The sequence below is a fragment of the Falco cherrug genome, chromosome 2 (assembly GCF_023634085.1).
Source record: "Falco cherrug isolate bFalChe1 chromosome 2, bFalChe1.pri, whole genome shotgun sequence".
NCBI classification, from domain to species: Eukaryota; Metazoa; Chordata; class Aves; order Falconiformes; family Falconidae; genus Falco; species Falco cherrug.
The window spans coordinates 57,052,515-57,077,869 of record NC_073698.1 but is presented as its reverse complement, the minus strand read 5'-3'; the positions used below and the strand labels follow the sequence as shown (position 1 = coordinate 57,077,869).

Sequence of the window (25,355 nt, the reverse complement as noted above, 5' to 3'; positions counted from 1 at the left end):
CTTGCGTCAACATCCACAAGCAGGGGAAGGGGATACCGTAGTTCAAGAGAACGTTTGGGGCTTTTCTGAACTGGATTCCTTCAGAATTTATTTTTTTGTTGTTGTTGGCTTGATTCCAACATGAGCTGCTTGCTGTAAATACACATTGGGAGCAATACATGAAGCAAAAGTAAAAGCGTCTGAGAGATACGAATAATAAACCAGATGAGCAACACTGTTCCTCTAGAGCAATGATCTTCCCCCTCCCCAGGGACCCTGAACAAAACCCTGGTAAGAAGGCTGTGACAGAAAAAGATACGCTCCACACGTCATTTATTTCATGCCAGCAACCAAGTAAATCCAGCAACTTAAAAAAAAATGCCACAGAGTTTGCGTTTGCTGAAAATAAAAAAAAAAAATAAAAAAAAAAGCAGCGGAATCGCAGAAGATAAGGCCTACTACACACAAGCTCCCGCTCTGAAAATAAACTTCTGTTTACTCAGAACTTCCCGCAGCAGTTCATGCCCGTTCGAGGCCGACCGTGCTGCAGAGCGGGAAACATTCGGTTTTGAAAGCGGCAAAGCCCCAGCTTGGGCACGGGTGAGGCGAAGGCAGAGGCGTCGAGGGAGCCACCTCGGCGTGCCCCGGCCGGGTGTGAAGGTGGAGGAGCACCGGGCAGCGGCCGCTACCGCCGCTCAGGGAACCCGGGGGTCCGCAACCCGGGGGGCGGCACCGGCGGCGGGCCCGCGCCCACACCCACCGCCCCCGGGCCGGGCTGTCCGGTCGCCCGAGCCGCCCTGGGGCCGAGGTGGGGAGGGAGGCGCGCCGCCCCCCGCAGCGCGGCCTGCCCGCCGGCTGCCGGCCTGGCCCAAACCTCCCCTCGGGCCACCGGGGCCGCCCGTCACCGAGCGTTCCCTCAGGGCTCCCGCCCCGCCGCGGGGACGCCCCGCCGCCGGGGTCGGGTTCTCAGCCCCGGGGGGGCGAAACAAAAGGCACCAAGTTGAGCGACCGCCCTGGCCGCCGCCCGGACTGCGCCCGGCCGCGGTGGCCGGGGGGAAGCGGGGGGGGGACGGCGTTCCGGGCGCCGCTCGGCGCGGTGCCTCCCCGCGGATTACCCGCGGTAATGGGATTAAGCGGGGCAGCGCGCCGCCCGCGGGGTGTCCGCCGGGCAGCGCGGCCCCGCGGCTGTCACCGCCCGGGGAGGGGGCGGCGGTGCCAGGGGCGTCGCTGCCGGCCGCGTCGCTGCGCTGCCGGCCGCCGGCTCGCTCACGCCCTCGCCGCCCCGCGGGCGGGTCCCGCAGCCCTCAGCGCGGTGCCCGGCGGGGCGGGCGCCACCCGCAGCCGCTCCCGCCCGGCCCCATTGTTCGCCGTGCCGTCCTTACCGTGCGCGGGGCTGGGGCGGCGCGGGCTCCCGCCGGCTCTCCTCGCTGCGGCTGGTGCAGGGGCAGTCGCGCTTGGCCGCCGGAGGTCCGAGCCATTAAAAGCTCCGCGGGGAGGAGAAGGAGAAGGCGGAGGCAGGAGTGGTGGCGGCGGGGGGAGGAGGACAGCGGGGGACTCGCAGGAGCAGGGTCGCCATGTCCGGCTTTGCAGCCGCGGAAGCCCCCCCGGCCGGGCACTGAGGAGAAAGGGGACAGGCGGCGACGGAGACCGGGGTCCTGCTGCCGCCCGCAGACAGGGAGAGCGGGAACTGGACGCCGCTCGCCGCGCTGCCGCGGCTGCACCTCCCCTAACCCTGCCCCCTCCCGGAGGGGGAGCCGCCGGCGGGAGGAGGCGGCCGAGAGCCCCCTCCAGCGTTCACAGGCGGCGGCTCGCCATGGCCGCTCGGCCCGGCTCTGCCGGCGGCGCAAGGAGCGGGGTGCCCGCCTCGGCCGTGGCGCCCGGCCGCAGGTACCCGGGCAGCCCGCCGCGGGGAGGGGGGAGGAGCAGCGACCACCGCCCTGCGCCGCTGCGGTGCCGGGGGGGGTCCGGCTACCCGCCCCCTCCTCCTCCTCCTCCCGGGCACCAGAAGGAGCCTGCAGCGCCCAGGTGGCCGCGGCGTCAGGGAAGGGTTAAGCCAGGCTGCAGCCCCGCGGCGGAGGGGCGGGGGGCGGCTCGCTCCCCGCCTCCGGCTGCTGCCCCGGCGCCGGGGGCCGGAGGCCCGTCCGCCCTCGCCGCCCCTCGCTGTGGGGCCGGGGGACCGGGGCCGGTGCCGTCGGGGCACGGCCCGCCCGTAGGAGGGCTGTGCCCCGGGGGAGGCAGCTGTCCCGCTCCCCTCGGCCGAGGGGCTGCGCAGCTCGGGGCGGCTCGTTCAGGAGGAACCGGGACATTGCCGCGGGGGGCTGTGCAAACCCATTAGCACCCCAGCTTTCCTGCTTCAGGAGGAGGCTTCAGGAATCGAGGGAGAAAAGACCGAAGCTTGAGTGACAAAGAGGTAGCCCTCCCCGCTCACCATACTGCCAGGTGCTTGTCTGAGACGCCGGAGAAACGAAAGGACTGGGCTTATAGGTAGTGTATTCGCATTTGCGGTTACTAGTTAGTAACCTGTGTTTTCTTCCTCGTTGGACAGCCACAGATCACAGCACTGTAGAATTATTTAACAAGTAGTAGCAATCCGGGCTTCAAGGGCTGTCTCTCAAAACCGTCTCCACTACACGAGTGGAAAGGAGAGCACCGGGCAGAGCCCAGGGCTGGGGGTGTGCCTTTACAGAGACCCTGTACATTCTCTCCGAGATTGGGAGCTATAGCAAAACGGCTGTCACACCTAGGACCACATCGTTGTCTGTAAACAGCAGCTCTTATAATACTATCTGTTTGCGTAACTTAAGTGTTAGGGTGTGCATCTCTTTAAGCCTTTTCCAGTCTTTTACCCGATGTCTTTTTTCAGGAAGAAGACTGAGTGGTGCACACCCGCTCCCCTGAACGATGCAGGAGAGACACTTCAAATCTTTGAAGTTCTGTCGGTGACCCAGGAGGGAGCAGTAAACTAGGTGTGTATTTATAAAGTAACCCTTCTGAGCACCTAGCATTTAAAGACCATTTGAGGACCCAAACTACTATCTCTAGTTTTTAATCTCTGGAGGAAAGAGAAATGATATGTCAATGCAGTTGTTTGTTTGGTTTTTTTTTTTTTTGTATAAGCCTTGGCCTTGGTTAACCCCCAAAAGACAACTGCTCTGTTCACAGCGATGCCTCTATGCACACACGCCTCACTACAAATACCTCAATGCGTATGCCAGCCAACCTAGTAAGAACAAGATAACTTTATTTCTTTGGTCAGCCCTGACACCTTAACCGAAGTACATACGTTACTGACTGAAAGGCTGGACATTGCCTTTAGCTGTCAATACTTGACAAGATAGCAGTTATTATTTTCCCGGACTTTTTTCACACAAAATGCATGGTCTGTCTGTAGAAAATTACGCAGAAAGATTATGTTTTCATTTTGACAATACAGACTAGAATAGAGTATTTCAGTTGGAAGGGACCTACGGCAACCATCTAGTCCCAACTGCCTGACCATCTGAACTGTGGCTAAAAGCACCGACATAATAAAAAAGCTTGCCTCTTTCCAAATACTTATTTAGTCAGCAGCTTTAACTCTTACTTAAGGTGCAGTTAGGGTAAGAGCAGCAGTGCAAGGGTCAATGGTAGCATTTAGAATTTCCTGGTGCTTGTTATGTACACTTCCAGATCACCAATGCCTCATTCACACCTAACAAAAGAGTTGTTGTAATCTACAAATGAGTGAGGTCATCTCTCCTGCCTTCCAAGTTTGAGTGACCTTGAAACATTTTTCAGTACTGAACAGAAGTAACAGGTTGCCCTGCAGCTACTTATCATTTATTACTGAGCTCCAAAAAGCAACAGCGAAAATAATATCTTGAACAGTATACTTACTGAAGCGTCAAAGATGGTAATATGTCAGTCATTTCTCCAGGAGCCAGGGACAAGCTTGCATGTGTTTATTTATTTAACCTTTTCATTCCTGTATCTTCTGAAGGTATCAAGGACAACTAGGGACTGACATGTAAGAAGATTTCTTTACCGTCTCTTGATGTTTATCTAGTCAGCTATAAAGCCATCTTTCACCTATCCATTCCCATTGATGCTCTCCACATTTCTTAAGCAGTTTTTCTCTAAAACAGATTTTTCTCTTGTAAATTACACACGGCAGCAAGTTGCACTTTTCTGATGTGATTGCTTAGAAAAGCACTCATTGCTGCTGTTAGTTTCCAGTAGTGTGTAGGGTTATGTTGCTTCCCTGTTGAGTAAGATGTGGAATTTGTTGGGACATCAAATAAACAGGAGAATTTGAGGGAAACAGCGTTTGTTTTTGAAAAGTCGCTGAAATTAGAAAAATGGTTCTAGTTAGTTCATGTTTCTGAAAGAAAACAAATAAGCTTTGTCTGCATCTGCTGACAAAGATGAGAAGAGCTGGAATTGGATTTCATGTTAAGCAAGACCAAGCTGGCATGATCATTCATTTCTGCCTTACCTGATAAGAGAGAACCCAAGGGAAAGGAAAGGAAGGAAATATGTTAAAAGGCTTCTGTTGTCTTGGGAGACTGCCTCTCTGTGCCTTCTGCCTTTTTCCTTGTTAGGAAAGGAATAGCAACAGCTAAAATGGAATGCAAGTATCTCCGGAAAGCTTTCACTTTTTACAACTCTCCTATGCTGGAATGATTTGTGGTTATTTTTCCGTTGACATTTTCTCGTATTTGTTATGAGGTTCTAGAAGGTCTGCATGTATGCAGGCAGTTATGGCAGAGTACTTGCAAATTCTATTTTCACTTGCCATGTGGTAACTTGTTTGCTCCTCTATGTAATTTGTAAAACTAAATTATTGGACTCAAAACCCAAGTATGCAGATTAAGCTCTTTGGTCTGGTTTACACTAAGGGCAGACTGGATGCTTCAGTGGTCCTTCTGGACTTAAAATCTATGCCTCTTTTGTAAACTACTTTAAAATATGTGTTGAGTTCAAATGTTTTTTCTGTGGTTTATTAAGGCAAGAAGCTGAGATGCTGCCCTAGTCTAAATCTGTATATTTCAGCTATGTCTTTTGTCTAGTAATTCTTTTTCATAAAACATTCCACAGATGTTTTCCCAGGAGCCTGAAATTTTGTTTCAAAGACCCTTTCAGCAAATACTTTTGTGCTAGATTTATCAGTGTGTTCTTATATAAATGGGGCTCAATCTTGCAAACCTATGGCATTTGATTAGTCAGTTTTAGATTCTCTCTCATATGTCTTTATGTTAACTTGTGTTAACTCATCTGTTCTTGCTAATTTCGGTGCAAGAGTATGACAGAATTATCCATCCATTTCTTTCAGGATCGTTTCACCATTATTTTTATTACATGTTTCTTAGCATACATGCTTCCCACCATTTCAGTGGCTTTTGCTTGCAATATATTTTTATTCATCTTCTCAAAATATTATTACAGTCATCAGTTGTTAAGATAATTATACAACTAACTTTTCTGATAAGAGTTACTACGAATGTCTTTCTTGCTTCCACATCAGAATGCAACATCAAACTATAGCTACAAGCAGTGGTAATTATCAGTTTTCATAATAGTGTATAATACTAGCAGTAGACCATGTCTTAAGTTTTGAAGGAAAAAACTAATAAATATTAACCAGTTAGTAAAGGAGCCCATTTCCATTCTCCTACTTCAGGATTTCCCTGTGAAAGAAACACTCAACCCTTGAAAAGAAGCCATTTAAGCACTTGGAGCAAGCTAATTAACAGATTTTGTTTACTGCCTGCTCAAGGTGTATAATATCATGAATTAAAAGAAAATCCTTTTGATGGTGTATGCAAAAGTTTCGCCAGTCCTTCACAATTTATAGAAAGAGAGCTTTTGTGTATCAAGCTGTTGGAACAAGCCCCTCTCCCTAACCTCAGTAGTAATACCATACAACATCACTTCTCTTAAGTGTTGACATATTTACCTTGTATTGTCCAACGTGTTTGCCTGTTTCAGGATTAATGCATTTGTTACGTTAGCTGCATATCTGTGCTAAGATGATCATCAGTGCAACAGTTAATGGATGAACCATCCCTGAAACTTCAGAGCTAAAATGTTCACTTGAAATTCATGAACAATTTATGCTCCTCAAAAGTTACATAGATTGCATCAGCTTATACTTGCTTCCTGCTTGTTTTTTCCCTTTTGCAAATCCAAGCATAAAAAAAGGCTCATATTATAAATGACACCGAGGATTCCAAGTATTCATTAATGGACAAAATTGTAAACTACTGCAGTGTAAATGAAAACATTAATAAAAATTTATTATGATTATCTATAAAATCATCATTTAGCAAATTACAAATATCAGTACTTTCAAGAAAATAGAAGTCAAGGAAAAATACACAGGACTGTAAAAAAATAAATAATCAAACATCCTTTTGCTATTCATATTCAGGTTTCCTCTCCTACAATCCATTTTTACCTTTTTTGCCAAAAGAAGGGAAAAAGAACAGTGAATATCAGGACAAAAATATGTATTCTATGCCAGTAATTCCATCAGAAACAATGTACCTCTTCTGTCATGGTGAGGAGAGAGAAGTAATAATGAAAAGAGAAAATATTTGCAGCTATGAAAAGATTTCACATGTTGAGTAACAAATAAAAATAATACTGAAGAAATGCTGCCGCCTTCATCAAGTGCCATCGAGCCTGCCGTGCAAGATGTAGTGTGTTGGGCAGGAATGAAAGCTCATAACCTCCCCGTTGAATGTAGCTTTTAGAAAACAACAAACCAACCACGTTAATCTCTCAGTACTACTTTGGAGAAGACCAAATGTGTCGTTTGAAATAGAAATGTGCCCTTAGAATTCAGAGTTTAGGGTAGAACTCCCAGCACCAAAGTTCATTCTCTTCCAGTGCTTTTGTAATTTTGTAAAGCACAAACTGTTTATCTATTGTTAAAAATATTTTTTGTTTTTTAAAGCGATACTTTCCAAGAGGGCAGTTCAACTAAATTAATTAAATAATTTTGAGACCATTTAACACTGTGATGAAGAAGAACCAGTTAAGTACCTAGACTGATATAAGCAAATATAATTCTAAAACAGAAAAAATGCCATTTCTTCAGCCCCCCAGAATTTACACCATGAGTAAACACAGCTGAAAAGAGTCCCCTTGCAAATATTAAAATGACAAGAATATAGAACACTAAACATGGGGTTTAGCATTATCAGACTTAAACATTCCCATGAAAATAACCCTCTTGCTCTCCTCTTCCCCCCCCGCCAAAATTTTTGCTGTGACCTCCTGCAAGGGAATACATCTGGAACATATCAGTGTGTCTGAATAAATCCTCCTGAGATAATCCCCGCTTTAAAGTGTGTGGGGGGCAAACCTTACCTAGTGTTCTGTCGCATTCAGGATCTCCCATGGGTCCTTTCTAACTTTATGCTGGATGACAGACATTTTAATTTTACAATGGCTAGTTACAACAGGTGGCTTAACTACTGTCTTCTCCATTGTCATATTCTTCTGTTTTAATTTTTAGAACATCTAAATCTGGCTGGAGGGAGCAACTGTAAGACCGGTCAAAGCAAACATCAATTCAGCATATGATTTTGCTATTTCAGAATGCAGCCTCTGAAATTAGCCCGTTTCTAAATGTCAGACCAGAAGCCAGGTCTTCTAAGGGTAGTAATTTATTTGCTTCCCATGTGATAAACATAGCAGAGCAAGGAGAAACAAGGCCATCTATTGAGGTTTAATATCATTAATGAAATTCCTTCTTCAAAAGGGATCTGTGAAACTTTCTGTTGAGAAAGTGGAAGGTATTAAATAATTTACAGAAATATATTTCACTGTAGAAAGCTTAGCAAGACGAACGTAATTTACATTTAATAAAATCAAATAATCAAATTATTAGAGACTTGAAAAGCATTTATTTTCCTGCTTATTATTTTTTATCTGCTGCAGTTACTGTTTCTCAGAAATAAAATTCCAATGAATGAAAGCAAAATAACTGCTCTAAAAAGTAGAATTTAGACTAAAAATAATATGAAGCATCATTTCTGTTTTGCTGATGAGCGAAATAATCTGTAATAGCATCGTCTACTTTCTGCTACAGTCTACTTTCAAATCAGGAAGGAAAATTCTCCTTAAAGGTCAGGTAGATTAAGCATACACTTTTTCTCCCATCAGCTCCCATCAACTTGCTGAGGATGATACGCAGAACGGCTGGTCATGTTCTGCCACATGCAAAAGCATTAGCTGGTCTATCACTGTCAAAGATCCTGTTTAACCTCTTCTGTGTCTGTAGCAATGTGGGCTCTGCCTGGGGAGTTTTAAGTGTGAGTGAGGAATGCTGCCCAGTTTCCTAGGTTCTGATGCTGACAGATGGACAGGGAACAGTTTTTGTTTACAGTCTCTTAATTTTCTGAGATGCAGGATACAGGCGAAGGTGGTATGAGTTTTTCCCATCTCCAGTTTTTTCCACCTAATATAATCATTCATAATTCATTACCACTGCTTCCAATTAGATAATTATCCCACTCTACTTAGGAGGGAAAAAAATCCCTCATGTCTGTTGTTAGTAGTATTTTTTTCTGTTTTCTCATTTAGTGATCTGCATGTCATGCATGTCTGCATTCCCCTCAGCATTTACGGTGTTCCATAGTCTTTCAGTGTATTGTACAATTTTCCACTTTATAAGTATTTTAAATGCGAGATTCACTGTTTGCTCTGATAATGAAACACAGAAATCAATCATTTCTGGTCTATCAGTAAGCTTTAGGATACATTTGTCCTTTAAAAATATCTTAATTTTCTGTAGTGATAGTTTGCTATTTGCAATAGAATCAACGACAAAGAAAAGATAAATAATCTTATTTTTTAAATTTTAGGTTTCAAAATTAACGTGAGCTTAATATATAACTGGATTGGATTCACTCTGCTGAAATAGGGCAGGCTTAACCAGAATAATTCCCAGGAAATATTTTAAAGCACCAGGAGTTTTAATAATAGTCTTTACTAAATTTAACCAGTTCTCTATTATAAGATGCCTATCATCTCATGCTTTAAGATTCCTAAATGCATTCTTTTATTTGATATTTCCAATTGCTTCACCACTGGCTATTTACTTTGCTCCCTCCACAGTCTCTCTGCAGTTGTTGACGACACTGGGTATTGCACATCTGTACTGTGCCATATCTCCCTCTGGCACTGGGGAGGAAATCTTAATCCCTGTTTCCTGCTGCAATCACTCCTCTTAAGGAGGCAGATCAGTAACAAAGGAGCTGCATTTCTCATAAAACTGCCCAAATATTAAAATGGTTTAATCTTCTACTAGGGAAAGCCAGAGAGTCTCACTGCGTGCCTTACTTTCTACTGCACTTTGATCCTTTGTCCAAGTTCCTAAAATTCAGCATTTCAGCTTTGCTACATTTGAATACATGAAAAACCCATTAGCACCTTCAAAATGGTGCTAAGAAAAAAGGGCAGAGCATTTTATTATGGTTTTATTTTATTATATATTTCTCTGTTGTCTTTTATTCAGAATCCACCTAATGCTCAACAGCATCAAGCTAAGAAAATGTTTTTCCCCTCTTGAGCCTCAGAGCAAGTGTCTACGTGAATGTTAGCACTGAGATATGTTTTATACAAAGTGATTCCTGTTCTAGTTGATCCTGTACAACCTGGGTGAAGAATTATTTGTATCTTACAAAGCCTTATGCAAACATAGTGAGGAGAGTCCGATCTGTATACGTAAAACCAGGGAGGGAGGGAAGGAGTGAGGAGCACTGTAATGAAGGATGTGTACAAATGGCCACGTGAAGCCTGATCAGAGAGCCGGGTGTCTAACAGGAGATACAGTAAGGGAGCCTGAGGGAAAGAATATAAGAAATGGGACAAATGTACAGTGATCCTTTCCCTAGCCTACTCTCCCCGCATCTGACAGCTGATGATTTATGAACTTATTGAGCAAGTAGTTTCCTCAGGAGCACCTTGCTTGTTAACCATTCACACACCTACCCCTTTAAATAACTGGTGTGATTTTTAAAATTTTTTTTTCACTTCCAGAAACATTCATTAGAAAACAGTTTCATGCTTTAATTGCAGCGTATGAAAAAGTATTTCTTGTTGGTTTTAAACATTCTGTCTAACAGTTCATTTGGGTAGCATTTAATTTTGTGTTATGAGAAACAGTGAACTGCTCCCTATTCACCTACTCCCCCCCTACATTACAACTGGGTAGAGATCTGTCCTACTTCCCTTGGAGTTGTCATGTTTTTCCATTCTGAAGGACTCCAACCTCTTTAGTTTCACCTCAGACAGCTGCACTGCATGCTTCTTAAACCTCTCACCTCTTTCTCAACCTTTCCAGTTCTGCTATATCCGACACTGGCATCAGGACTGCATGCAAAGTCAAGGTAGAGGAACACAGATGTTTACACAGAACAGCCTTGGCGGTGGCAACTGCAGCACATGCTGCTCAACTCTCTCCTCAGGGAGGAAGATGAAAACCAGCCTGAAGTCATTCAGCATTGCCCATCTTCCAACCGAAGCGATGATTCTCTTCCACCATAATTCCAGTGGTACCAGCAAAATTTAGGATTTTTGGGAAAATTAATTAAGATTCTTTTTTAGATGATCCGATAGAAGCTTGCTTGCATTTTGAAGTTAGGGCTGATATTTCAGCATAAGGGCAAGAGAAAATATTTAGGTGTCCAAGTCTCATAGTTTAGACACAAAGATGATTTGTTGTCAAGAAGCTGTTTGGTTTTGTTGGCTTTTTTTTTTTTAAGGTTTTAGAATTTTCTTTGTCCTTTTTGTAAGGAAAATCATTGGCAGCTGTGTCAAAGAAGGAAAATAGACCTACAAAACATACCAACCAAAACCAGACCGTACTTTCGATAGGACTAAGAAGGGACTCTTAATTCCAGCAAAACAAACACTACAGACAAGATAGCTTAAAAATGAGGCAGGACAAAAATTATCTACTGCACTTACGTTAGGACCTGTAAAACATGATTAAATGTTTATATAAAAACCAGAAGTTACAGTGAGCTACTACCCAGTTCTGTTTTATGCTCAGGCAGAAAACTCAAAGAGTTAATGAGAAGTCCAATTCCTACAACTTGGAGGTTTGGACTAGGCCATTTTATATGTAGTTTGTTTGGGTTGTGGGGTTATTTTTTTGTTTGGTTGGCTTTTTTCCCCCCAAGGGTAATAAATACTATGTGGCAACATTTTAATAGCAATGAGGGCAAATGAAGACTCCATCTTCTCAGATTTCATTTTTTTTTCCAGTTCACCCTTTTTAACTTTCACTTGAAATGTATTTTCTTATCACACCTGCTGCACACACACACACATTGCTGCCACCTCCAGCAATGTCTTGAAGCTTTTACTCATTTTAAGGACAGGAATCCATACTTTTTGATGTTAATACAGAGCCTCAGGAGCTCATCCACACAGCTGCCATCCCTTTTCACTTGCTCCCAGAGACTCACAGGCAACGCTGAATGAAACTCATTTCCTCCTTATCCTATGGGTGAGAAGAGGTGGCAGGTCCCAAAGACGGAGCTTGGCTTCATAGTGGCAAGGAGAAAGTTGCTATGGTTGTCTCCTTCTACAGTGAGGTGTTTATTTATGGGCATGTACTTTATTCAGACTTTTTAATGATGGGAGAAACAGGGGTAGGGAGAAGACCTGGTTAAACCTGTACTGATGTAACACTCCCCCTTTCTCTTTGTTTTCTTTCTCTAGGGTTGCAAGAGGCACTTCTCGAGACAAACTACCTGCTCTGTGCACACATTTCTAGCAAACAGAAGGTACAGTTTAACACTGCCTATAAAATGGTCCTACTAAGAAACACCCTCTCAAAAATTAGGGACTGTAGAGCAGCAAACTTCCCCAGTACAAGTGTGTGGCCTGCTAATATTCAATTGTATCATCTCCACCTACTGGCCAGAAGAAACTAGCTGGCGCGCAGAACTGGTGAAATGCAACCACTGCATCCACACGCTTCTTCATGGTAACTATCGACAAAAATTAGCAGTTTTGGGGGGTTTGGTGTATTTTTGGGTTTGTTTGTTTTTTTCCCAGGAATACCAACTCTTAAACAGATGAAACTCCACAGTAAAAATGTCTCTTGGCATTTCATTCTCAGATACTTTAAAAAGGTGTTGTTGCACGATTTTACTTCAAGTAATTCAGGCAAGGTTAGTTTCCCTGATTAAGATCTTGTGTTATTGTCATTTTTCACCGGCCTGAATCCAAAACATGAATTTTATTCCAAGCTTTTTTGGTTGGAAGATTAGCATTAGTTTTTTAAGATGTTACATGAACTGAATATTAAACCTTTTAATTAATTTACATCAAATCCTATCACTGCAAGATAGGACCATGTAGTTATTAAAGAACAACATTTTTTTAACAGCACATATTACATGAAAAGCTATACTTCAGATATATTTAAAATATAACTTTCTGTTCTACTTAGGAAAAAAGTGGTCACACATTTAATGCAGAAATAGTAAGCTGAAGAAAAGTTGAAGAAATACCCCTTTTCCTCCTTCCCCACCCTCAAAAGACATTGGCCATTACAACAGTAGCAAGCAGTTGCAATGGTGTTAGCAACATGTAAGGATCTTCTAGTTAAACTTGTAATTCTTGTCAGTCACTGCTAAACTGGGAACACTTCACTATTTACCCCTGGACAACGGTCCCCTGGGGAGCATCTGCCAACATACATCCTTCCCACTTGTCTGGAAGAAAATTCCAAAATTCTATTCCAACAACCAGTATGGCTCATCTGGTGCCTCAGGAGAGCTTTGAACTCCCTTTGCTGGCAGCAACACACAACACTGCCTCCTCAAAAAAACCCAAGCCAAACCAAAACACACACACACCCCCAACTAACCCTTAAGGCATTCACTACTTACTGTTACATTTTCAGTAGCTATTGCTAAATAAGTGAAACTCCAAATACTTGTGTGCATCTAGTGTAATATTAGCTTTATTCTTAAACCAAGAGTGGTACCAATATTAAACTCAAAAGACGTTTTGATTTCATGGTTTAGCACCTGCAAAAATTTTCTGCATCTGAAGCCAGGTCATGGGCAGCCTCTGGAGCCAGAAAGCAAAATCATAACAATCAAAACTCACTCAAATGTACTAGGTCCCTACCTCACCTTCTTGGAAACATACAGAGAAAATTACATCACTGCTCTGAACCAGAATGACAGGAAAAAAATCTCACAGAGGCTGTAGAAACAAGTCTCCCCAGAACAGAAATTGCCATTCCTTGTCTCCACCTTCTCTTGGAGATCACCATCCCAGGCTGCCACTCCCAGGCTGATTTTCTAAATAGACTCAGAATAGCTGAAAGGCTATGTGGTTTCTTCTCCATCAGGTAATAAGAAAGATCAGAGTCAATTCCGTGAGCAAAACCTGTGAACTTGTAACAAATGTAAAGACCAAATATTTAGGCCCCACGGGCTGTGAATGAACAAGACACTGCCTTTGAAAAGCAAATACTCTGGGGTACAGAAAAGTGTAATAAAACTCGAGAGACAAACCCAGATTTCTACTGGAATAGTGATACTGTTACTGAGCTTAGCGTTTTGTATTCAAAGATACGAAAGACGCAGCTTTTTCACGTCCCAAACGGGTCTCCATTCCTCACATCTCTTGTATCAGAAAGCAGGCTGTAGAAAACTTTTCCTGAACTAAGATCAAAGTAAATTTATCTAGGGCTATAGCAGTAGGTAATGTCTCCTGAATGAGGCTCCTGTGAAAGAGGAAAATTAATTCGGTAGTGGCAAAGAGGCGCAAACTTGTTATTGTACCTTTTAATAGTATGTCAGTCTGAGGCTAACCCAAACCAGAAAGCAATCTAACTAACTTGACAACAAAAAGAGACGTTGATGGAGGTACCTTACACCCTCCAGAAACAGGAGCCTTTTCCAAATCACACCTTTGAACGGGGATTAAATAGCAGGTAATTTACCTGTCAATGTGAAACACCTCAAAAGTTGGTGAAATCTCCTCAAAAGCTGACATGAGAAGGCAGCAGGGGGGCTGTCTGACTTACAGAAAGGATTTTTTTTTTTTAATTTGTTGATTCTTGCAGTAGGAAAATAACAGATTGCAGGAAATCAAAGTGTTTCTGAATAGCTGTGTTGTACAACTACTGAGGTTATTCAATGAGCCGCTGAACTGCCAACGATAAAGAGCATTCCAAGAACCACCCGAGATAGTAACAATTTCTCACCTATCGGCACCAACTCAGGTGGTCGTCTCCTTTGATCTCAAACCCTTCCCTATGACAAAATGTATCATCGTCTAGACATGCCTGTTTTCCTTCACTGAACAGGGTGGCAGACAATTACTTACGCACAAACTTTGTTACAGATACCCAGGATCAGGTGAGATGAATTCCATGACTTTTATCCAATACTGAGCCCATACCTCTCAAGTCTCAACAGATGGTAAGCTGTCCTGAGAGATGTTCTTTCTTGAAGAAATACAAACGCCTTCATGATAACAAAAAAGGGGGAAGGACCTCTACTAGACAGAAGCTTGGATCCTGTTTGCTGCTTCTCAGAAGACAATAAATGCATTTCTTAGAATGGAAGAGACCATCAGGCTCCATACAATCAAGTACAATTGGCTAAGCTACCAAAATAAGAGCGTATTGAACGATTAAATACCAAAGGCTAAGGCTGCTCCTCAAAGATGCACTATAAAGTATTTTGAAAAAGTATGTGGGGTGGCAAATACTTGACTTTTGTATTATTTTTAATACCACCCTCACCGTGTTTGAAAGACTCAGTGTATATGTGCAAACCTATAGATACCATGAAAGCAAAAATAAAGCTCTAGTTCAAGAGCCCAAGGCAGCCGCATACCCAGTACATACATGCGTACACAGAGTCATCAGGAAATTCACCTTCCTTAATTATTTCACCAAAAATTCCAGCTGTGCAACACATCTTACCCTCATGCAGGTACTCCATACATGAGACTGAGAGACGTAGCTGTGTAGAGAACAACAGACAACATTTGGCTTAACAGCAGCTGCTCTGTGCTGAGGAATACCAGCCCTTACACTTGGCATTGCTTTGGAGCTTCCGCAGAGAAAAAGCAGTGACAGAATGCCACAGCAGCACACAAATCCTGTGAAGTCTACAAATCATTTTCTTACACAGATTTTGCACAGGATTCTCAGGGAGATTGTCCTGGTTCTGGCTGGGATAGAGATCTTGTAGAGAAAGGCAGACAAAGGAGACCAGACATTTTATCTCCATCGATAGCTTTCATGAAGAACCTAGAGCTGCAAAGAGCAGTAGTTTCACCTTCAGAATGGTAAGAACAGGTAAAGGTTTTTAGATGGGGACTGACCGAAGCTTCAGGACATGAGCTACTTTGGAAAGCCGTGCTCACGAATGCTAATTACTGTTACATGCTTAAATAAGTAATAAAACAGTAATACTGGAACACCGTGTTCAAAAGCACAGGGAGTTTTCTGCTTGGGTTTTGTTACTGAGTACAGCTTTGAATACTTTTGCTCGGACATCTAGGGGTGGATTCAGTACCTCTTGGTTCTACCAAAACAGAGCACTGCTCTTGTTTGCAGTGCTCTTTACGCTACATTAGGTGCAACTCTTACCAATGCCAACAGCTGAGCATTTTGATAAAGCATGACTGGAGTTATACTCAGTAAAAATGGTTGCAATGAAACTATGGCTCTTCCCATACCACAGTTGAGATTCCTTCAACTCCTTCCCAATGATAATTTTTTTTTATTTTTTTTTTTGATGGCTGCAGATAAAGCTACTGTTCTACCATACTTTGTTTGGGCAACAGTACTTCTGTGGAAGATCAGGAATGGTTGAGTGCTTAAAAATTCTGTACTGCATCAATTCAGGAACCCAAAAATGCAGAGAGCTTTTAAAAAGGTAGAAAGGGAGTGTAGAGTTTTTAAAGCTTAAGTGAGTTCAGAAAATGCTCCAGCAGCTTTTGGATCAACCCTGACGCGTTCAGTGGGGACAGGCAAGACGAGACCTCTGGGTATTCCCTGGTACCAACGTACCTGGCAGGCTGGCACAGCGACTCACTCTGCGCCTTCTTCTTTGATAAAATGATTGTTAATAAGGTAGAAGCAACTGCACAAAGTTGCTCTCTGCAAGCTCTGGCACACGGAGCAACCCCATCTCCCAGTTCTTGTTCTCATTTACTTGGACTGAAAGGAAGGAAAGACGGCTAAAGCTGGTCCATTAGGATAGCAATTCAAACGCTGTGCTCTTAGATTAGAAAGCCAGCTGATGTACTTTCAGGGAAATACCAGATGTGCTACTATTTTCTGCACATAGTGCTAGAACAAAGAAGGGAAAAGAAAAAAATTCTAAGCCTGAAGCTTTGAGAAGAAAGCTGCAGGGAAAAACTTCAATGTTTTAGACTGAGTGGAAATTCAAATAAAGAATGCTTAAAAAACCAGCAACAAGAAAGATGATGGATTTGACACAGCCCCACTTTAGTGGTCGGGACCAGTGTTTAAGACAACTGACCCGACTTAACTAGTTCTCTCACAGTACTGGTACCTAATCCTTAACAGTCCATTTTCCAGATGCTTGAATGCTTCGATTTCTATAAATACAAGGTTAACAACATTTAATGAAGTGGAAACTGGACCAGTAGATACTTTGCTATGCTGTTTCAGGTGCCTCTAAACAAACTACAGGGTCAATCCATGTGGTTAAGGCAGTTTATTTCACAAAGATTTGGATATAATGGTTCTGGGCTGGTTTTGGTACATGTCATTCTGTATTGGGCTTTTTTTGAAAGAGTTTGAAAGGCAAATCTAAGTTTATTCTTTAGTAGGAAAAGAATTTATTACGTGTAAAAAGTTCTAACTTTTCTTGTTACAAAGAAAGAAAACTTACACCCCCTCCTTGAAAAGACTGACATTTTAAGAGACTATCGAGATTGACTTAAGAACACTAAAACAAGTTTTTAAAGATCGATGCGTACACGGACATCTTCAGAGTAACACACTGCAAAAACGTCACTCGCCTTCGCTAGAAATGCGAGACTATGTTTGCTGCTGTGTTAGCTGGTAAATGATGTATTGCTCTTGCAGCACCAAAAGGACCTGAAAAGTTTTTTGGTACTTTCAGGTCAGGCTATCAATTACATGATTGTTTTAAACAAAACACAGACTCTGTAACAGTATCTGCCAGATCACGTTGCACACTTGCAGCCGGAACGACACTACATTTTCATCTGAACATGAAAAACATTTTTAAGTCAAGATATGTAAATTTACTGTCATAAAAGGAACACCATTAAGTTTCCATTCTACACGGGTGAAAAATTTGTTAAAAAGAAACAAAAATGCATAAAATCTGTAATAGGCAACAATTTACAAAGTTTTAAATATAAAATCATGACTTGTATAGTTTGTTACTTGCATCTTTTCACAAGAGGAAATAAAAAGAACCACACATCACTGAACTTCTACACAAGCTTCTTGTGTTTCAATGTCATTTATTGAGGAGTGAATGAGATACTGTCAGACATGCCAAAGAGACTTCACATTCAAGGGCTGGAAGCTGAACAGCTTTCCTCATTGAGTCACTGTACAAGTTGTTTTTGGGAATCTGAAAGTGCGATCAATGAGGTCTTCATGCTCGATGTTTGTCTTCAGTTTTTCATCTTTTGATCTACTAACTTGTTGGGCAGAAGGACACTTTCTACCCTACAAAGACTCACACTCCAATTAATACAATTAACACTAGATGTAGAGAAACGTTTATCTGTTATAACGTATATACATCTACTGCTGAAGGTCTTAAAGCTGTTTCTTAATTCATTATGTCTAATGAGAAAATTCAACTTGTTTCCCTTTCACCATCGTATGGATGGCTTATACCATTAAAAAAATACTCTTCAGTGCTATTGTAGGGTTTACAGGAAACTTCTTCCGTGTTGTGGGATAGAAACCGATTTAAACACCGTTCTGAAAGAATGCTTCTTCCTGCTGCCACTGCCTGTAGGTTGCAGAAGAATGGCCTACACGCACTACAGTTCTGGTTTTACTCAAAAAAGAAACAAAAGAAACCTAAACAATAGGGTAAACGTTTATTTGGAGTTAGTTTTCTTGCAGATGATAATTAAGGCCCTTCAAGCAGAGTTCAGGAGCTCCTGTATGGCTGCCTGTTGATCTGCATTGAGCTGTGATATGCATTCTGTCCACAGTCCTCCAGATGTCTAGAAAACAAACGAGAAGTTGTCTTTATGCAGGCTGACAAGCTTCTAAGGCACATGCTAAACTTTCTTACGTTTACAAAGCTCAACATTCACTGGGCTTAGTGCTGCAACATACATGCCGGCAAGAACAGACTGAAATCTTCAGTTATACACTTTCCTACAGAGGTTCAGCAGGAGATGCTCTAAAATGCTCAGCAGAGGCACACTCTGGTTCAACAGCAGCAGAGTAATTGATTTGAAACTCCTGGAAACTTCCTACAACTAAGTGGGTCAAATGACAATTGACACTCTTAACTGTAGCCTAAACCATTTGTTCTGTTTTGCACTGCTGTTACAAGATCAACGTTCAGGCAGAACTGAACCATGCCCAAATGTGAGAGTATCTTTTGGGCACTGGTGCACCAGCACCGCATTCAGAGGAAGGGAGTGCTGCAATTACAGCGTGACATGCCACATACACTGTGTGTGTATGTGCAAAACTCTATGCCAGCACACGGCATTACTCCTTAGTGAAAGGAATGGTAAATTATTTCCTGGAGAGAAGACAACATACATAGCATCTAGCCAGGTAAGTGCAAACCCACGCTCGCCTGCCCCTCAGTATACCTCATCTGTGTTACCAAAGCCCTCAGCTGACACACTGGCTTTTAAAGTCACCGTCAGTAGGGACTGGTTCTAAACAGTACCAGAAAATGCTGAAAATTAAAAAAGGTTGGGAAAAGTATTTATTCACTTGTCAATAGAAGCTGGAAGCAACTGGGATCCTGCTTTCTTCAGAAGGACAAGGACAGAAAAAAATTGCAGGTGACTGGCTCTAGGTCTTTAGATTGGCTTTTGCAACAGCACTATACTTGAAGTAAATAAAAAAAAATTGTTTTATCTTTGGTGTATTTTATGTTCAGCTCTGTTATGAAGCCCTTTTCTCACACACGTTAAAAAAAATCAAAATAAAATAGATTCATGGAATTTGTAAGAATTTTCAAATAAAGTCCTTGAGTTTGGGCTTGTGTTTTTAGTTTTAAATAATATGAGGAATTACAGATTCTCAATGTATAATGGAATACTGCAGAATTAAATGTTCTCTTCCAGCATTTCTGACACACATTTAAGTTGACACTCTACACTGAAATATTTCTGGCCTGACAATGCCTAATCATGAGGAGAAAAGTTTATGTTTCATTCTAACTAACTATGACCATAATGTTGCTCATGTCAGATGCTGGCAGTGGAACAGCTTACTGAGGTCATAAAAAAAAAAAAAAAAAAAAAAAGGTCTTTTGCCTAGAATCTGGGAAGCAGCAGCAGGCAGACTGTAAGCAACTATACAGCCTTTAAAGTTCCTACCATGCTATAAAACATTTACTAAAGTCAAAGTACTATGTGTGAAGAGAGACAGGATTCATTACAGTATGCTAAAATTGTGGTTTTTAAAAAAAACACATGACCTTTAAGATTTTTCCCCCCACAGTCTGAAGGTAAATCATTTAACAATGCAGAAGTCTCGTTTCCATATTAAAGTTCCTACCATTCCTGGCCAAAACAAGACTTTGCTATACACGACTAATACATGTATGTGCCATTGTATTTAAAAAATAAAATTCAACTAACCTTGAGCATTTAAGGTAAAGTGAGCAAATGCATTAGCATACCGTAATGTAAAATTCCGTACCCAGACTTTAAGTACTAACAGCAAAGATTCACACCCGTTAGCCTGAATCTAGAGCAGCCACTTGTACCCTTTCACTTTGAAACTTTGCTTGATTTCATTCTTTTTGTTCCTTTACTTGTTTTAACAAATCATATTCTACCACACGTAACGGATCTCACAGGCTGATACACTCATCCAAGTGAATCCTTTCCAAAATCAAGTATTCCTAAAATTCTTGAACCTGAGTTTTGCCAAAGCACGCCGGGTAGAACGAACAGTAACTGAACAGCTGCTGCTCCAAATCCTCTACACGCTTTTATAAGCTATGTGCTTGCCAGGCACACTACTCTCTACCATTAGGTGCTGCAACTGTCAAGTATGACAGATGTACCCGATAACATCTGCCCCCGGACCAGCCCTGCTGTATGACCACTATCACTTCAAACACTGTAGAGAGATGCAGCTTAAATACTTGGACATACCCATCACCCATCACCGTAAGACTCATTATGGCATAAAGGAAGTGAACCTCGAGGCAGTTCCCCAAAGGTAGGGAAAACATTGAACAGCCGCCGGTATTTGCACTGGATTAAAGAGGGCAGCAGTAAAATTACTTGTGGTTTGCACTTAGTGTCTAGCAAAGATCCCAAGCCTCTGCTATATTAGTGTCACCACAGAGTGCTGGGGACCCTTACAGGAACCACATGGTGGATCAAATCCTGCAGTACAGTTCACTGATACAGAGATAGGCAGACACCTCTAGATTTTAATTTCTGGCTCAGAAAAAAACCCAAACCACAAACACCTAATACTGGCTAGTATGTTAACTGTCTAGCTGCATATATCTTAAAAACTTTTTTTTTTTTTAACTGGTAAGTTTTGAAGTTTACCAAAAGAGACAGACTTCATTCAAGTGCAAATGTTACCAAGTTCTATCATTAACGGTTCAAGGAACATCCAAGGATCTCCAAGATCACTGGTTGAAGCGTTATTCTCTAAGGAGACAAGGCTTTCAGAATCGGTTTAATAGTTTGGTTGCTTCTCAAAGTAGGTTCTAAATACTCCCTTCGTACCTAAGCAAGTGTTTATTTACCTGCACTTGGCGAACAACATTAGCCAACCGCTTGGTACATGGATCTTCATGTTTAATAGCTTCATGAATTTCACCATCCGCAATTATACCAAATATTCTGGGAAGGTTAGAGTTGTTGGGACCAAGGACAACTGGGTTGTTGCTGTTACAATCAAAACATATATTACAACGATTAATGTCTAACTAAAAAAAATATTCACGTCAGTCCTTTACATGCAAGCTGAGTGATTTTGAAATATCTTATTCTAAAGCTGCTTATTTACATCGAAGTTTCACTCAGCTGAGTAAGTATGCAATAGCTTTGTTGCCTGCTGACAGAATGTTCCCTCTCCTGTTAATATTTAACCAGCTGATTCTTTAATCAGCCCACACTTTATCAGGAAGAAGTTCTGAACTTTACAGAACAGTTGAGGTCCATGCAGATGGAACTGTAAATACTGTGACAAAAATACTCTGCCTAAAAGCGCTTATTCCTCTCAGTGCTGCAAGGGGGAGGAGGTTGTGTCAGGAGCACCACCAGTGACTTCTCTGCCAGCACTGACACAGCAAGTAAACAGTTCTGCTGCCTCTGTCCCAGCCAAGCGTTGGAGTAGCGAAGTACTGGCAAGCCGGGATCTCAGTGGGAAACACAACCTACTTCCAGCCCGCCACCTACCACTGCTGGAACGCAGAGGCTGCGCACGCAGGACTGACAGAGCTCCAGAGAAGTACGTAGCAAGGCTGAACCGCCTGCACACAGCTGGGTACAACAGCGTGCTAGCACTGGGATTCCTGACTCCTGTACAGGTGTGTAAATACATACAAGGCACATTATTATGGTGCCCCTGCACAACTGTACTATTATCAGTCTAGGGACATACGTTGCCACCTTCCATTTTGAGACCTTGCCTTACTAAAGCACCCAGAGATACATGGGATTCACATAGTAAAAGGACTGTATAAAATCCAAGCTATTTCCCTTCTATTTTTCTAAGATATAATGCAGTGTCAGCCAGAACACGGCTACTACATAATGTTTCAGAAGCTGACATTCTTCCACTAAATTCTGAAGCGCAACTTGTGCCCACACTAGAACAATTATCTTCTGTTGGACCAAGACACTTTCAATAATAGCTGAAATCATCACTGCAAACTTACTAAGGGAGACAGCACCGTACCATGAATTTATGTGTATGACTTCTCACTTCATTTTGCTGATACTCAAGCTTTTGGAAAGCAAAAGGGTGCAAAGCTACTTTAAAAGGTTATGAAAAGAAGGCTGCAAGGGCATGTGTGCTGCTCTTCAGTAAAAAGCCCTGATCAGTTATTAGTGCTGATATGTAAGCAGAGTATCAAAAATTTTCCTGAAATTTTCTGTAAAGTTCCCAGCTGATCGTTTCCCATCATGTACATTCAAAGGAGTCAGGAATTTTTCCAAGCCATACAGACATTAGTCAGGATGAGAACATTGACTGTTTATAAAAACAGCAATGATGTCGTGAAAGGCTCGGTTCTGACATTCCAAATTATCTTCTCTAAAGCATACACAGATGAACACCTGGCAGTTTCTCAGTTTTTGGAAAATGCAAGGAAAGAAGCTGTGAACAGGCTTACTTTCTGCATGAATCTCAAGACTGCCTTACCTCTCAATTAAGTCACACAGATAATTAAAAGTATGGACAGCTTCTTCTTTATCTTCATGAAGTGGAAGCCATGATAACCAGTGCGGCAGGACTTCTTCAACATTTACACAGTCAGGCTTGAACTTCATTATCTTTCCTACCGCTGAAATGCAATTCTCCGTTGCATTGACATTTTCTTTGGTTTTGGCATCTGGTGACTGAATGACCCTCACCAGCAATGGAAGCGCCTCTAATTGTTAAACAACACAAGAAAAAAGGTTTAATGCACAATTTTAAGTTATATTATATTAAAAATTCTACAAAAGACTACTGCAGGTATTAAAAGTGGGATTATTTTTTTTTTTTTTGTGGCCCAGCCACCAAAATCCAGTCATCGCAATGTCCCACTATTAGATGCCTCCCTGCTCAATAATCCTATGAAAAACAAACAGATAGATATAGCTATGCAAGGAAACACAAGAAAACAGTTACTGGAAAAGTCTGGATCTGCTTTATAAATTCAGAAGAAAGAAAAAAATATCTTTGTGTCTCTCAATTGGAGTTATGCAATCTACAGCATACAAGACAGGGTAATTTATAGTAAAAACATAGATAACAAGCATTATCTTTTTAATCTAACAGGTTCTATAAACAGAAGATGATGAAAAGCACCAATACAGTGACATTCACATTAATTTGGACTGTCGTGCATGTCTACAGTGTATGCCTGCTGTACATCTATTGCTTCTGTGCACATATATATAAAAATACATATGTACATACACACCTCCCACCACTACAAGATACACTAGGGAAAGCTCATAGGAGTAACCCCTGGTGAATCCACCTGGCACAGTTTAGATCATAAAAATCAAACATCAAGGAAAAAATCTTGCTAGGTTAATAGCAATTATATTTTATTTTTAGTAGTCATGGAGGTAACCACATGCACAATTCAACATTAACATTTCTATCTTGTTTTTAGTTACTAGTGTCTACGCAGACTTCAGAGCACTCTACAGGCATGCAGGAACAATTGTCCTTGTGTTCTTCTGCTAAAAATATAATGCTAAAGCTGTGAAATTCTGTATCAGCACAGAAAACAGGTTGTGGAATTGTGCAGAAAGCACACTCCAAAATAACTCCTCAGGAAAAGCGAGATCTCACACTACTTCATTTTGATGAGTAAGTAGCAGCTTTGCAGTTAAGGAATACACAATGACACTCGCTGTATTAACTTCACTGAATCAGGTTTCTGAAAAATTCAGCTGCTATGGAAAAATATGATTAACCTTCAGCTAGACAAGGATACTTTGATGGGGCTAATAAACATTACAGCACTGCAGAAACGCTGGTCATCAGGCACACTAGCTTGTGTATTGAACGCAGGGTAACAACGCTGGACTCTTCTCAAAGCCGAATTCGATACAAGACTACAGTGTCCAATAAAACTGAGTCTGCCTTTTACACCTCAGTTTTTCATGACTGCTGAAGTTAAATCTCATGTGTTACCTCATACTCCTTAATACTAATGGATGACTGTAGGTGTGTGTGTCCTTGCAACTGGAAGAGCCGTAGGAAGGTGTCAAAATGAATCAGCATAGCATCCTCCCTACAGCTTAGCTTAGACAAGTTTCCTTCTTGCCTAGAAAACAGATCTATTCTCACACATATTGTGGTAGATAATCCCTAAAAACTCCTTTTGACTATAAAAGACCATATTCTGTAATATCTGTGGTTTTTTTCCAAGGACTAACTGCTCTGACGTCTTGTACCACCAAAAGTTTTGAGGCCAACGATACGGTTTAGGAAGAAACACATGCAGTTAATTGATAATATTCACAGAAAATAGCCGATATTCTTCCAACATAAGAAACAGAAGCAACATTGACAGTCACATAACTTGTAACCCCATTTAGAAAGTTACTGATCTGCTGTAGTTGTTCCTTCAGTCTTATTTCTTTGCTCTTTACTCATTCTATTTTTAATTCTTTTTGTTTCATCATAACGTAGCTCTTGTGCCATTTACAAGTTCTCCCTATAGTCCTGTATTTTTTTCAACTGCCAAAAACGCTCATAATACATCTGCTTTTTCTGAACAGCCTCGAGTTCTTTACATACTGCTACAAACTAGCAATAGAACAATATGCCAGTGCTATATATTAATCAGTAAAGAAATTGAATTATAAATAAAAGCTCACAAACATGATGTTTTCAGAGAAGATAGTAAAACCTATGGGGTAGAAAGCTTCTCATGCCACGGATTTACTTTGCTTCTAATCACAGCACACCTTCATCTATTAAAATAAATCATAAAGTTCTTTCATGTACATACAAAATAATTTAAAATACTTTTGAGGTGCCTGCTAATAAGCTATATGCCGTAAAGTAAAAAGGTTCTTTGATATAAACATCCAAGTAAAGGAAAAGCCAAGTGTCTGAGTTTAATCAAGGCTTATTTGTCCAAATACATAGAAAAGGATCAAAGTTGTTGCAAAGTTCAAGTGGGCCAAGGTAAAATCTAATGAATGAAAAATAAGATGAGACTTCAACAGATACTAAGAACCCCCAAAACTCCAAAATTAGAACTGCCTTGACCTCAGCCTCTACTTTATTCTTGGGACAAGACACAAAAACCTTACGGAAAAGTTCACAAAAAACCCCACCACTTCTTAGGAATTATTTTTCTAGACAATTAAAAAAATTAAGGCTCTTAGTGTTTCATTGCAGTGTCTCCCCTCTCTGCTTTTCTCTTTTTTTTTTTAGGACACCTGATCTTGATTGTCACTGTTACATTTACAGTAACAGT

The 25,355-nt window shown here is 41.8% G+C and overlaps 2 protein-coding genes and 1 long non-coding RNA gene across 5 annotated transcripts in view; 1 reads left to right on the top strand and 2 right to left on the bottom strand.

Annotated features, from left to right (window-relative positions):
- The window catches only part of FARP1 (FERM, ARH/RhoGEF and pleckstrin domain protein 1), a 213,179-nt gene extending 211,534 nt beyond the window's left edge, over positions 1–1,645 (bottom strand). The window contains exon 1 of the mRNA XM_055703285.1: positions 1,362–1,645. The gene's annotated coding sequence lies outside the window, so the exon portion shown is untranslated. The remainder of the gene's footprint in view (positions 1–1,361) is intronic.
- Positions 1,646–2,093: 448 nt separating this feature from the next.
- LOC114017190 (uncharacterized) lies at positions 2,094–15,437 on the top strand. 3 transcript variants are annotated; one of them, XR_003562092.2, is made up of 4 exons: positions 2,094–2,463; positions 2,843–2,945; positions 11,698–11,762; positions 14,347–15,437. It is a non-coding gene; the product is annotated as an uncharacterized LOC114017190 (long non-coding RNA). The 3 variants fall into 3 exon arrangements; XR_003562091.2 differs by having other exon boundaries at positions 11,698–11,965; XR_008730864.1 differs by having other exon boundaries at positions 11,698–15,437.
- A 2,007-nt stretch (positions 15,438–17,444) lies between these two features.
- The window catches only part of IPO5 (importin 5), a 44,937-nt gene continuing 37,026 nt past the window's right edge, over positions 17,445–25,355 (bottom strand). The window contains exons 24-26 of the mRNA XM_055701817.1: positions 22,568–22,796; positions 20,946–21,087; positions 17,445–18,204 (exon numbers count right to left, since the gene is read on the bottom strand). Of these exons, the coding sequence (XP_055557792.1) occupies positions 18,118–18,204; positions 20,946–21,087; positions 22,568–22,796 (458 nt within the window). The 3' untranslated portion in view covers positions 17,445–18,117. The remainder of the gene's footprint in view (positions 18,205–20,945; positions 21,088–22,567; positions 22,797–25,355) is intronic.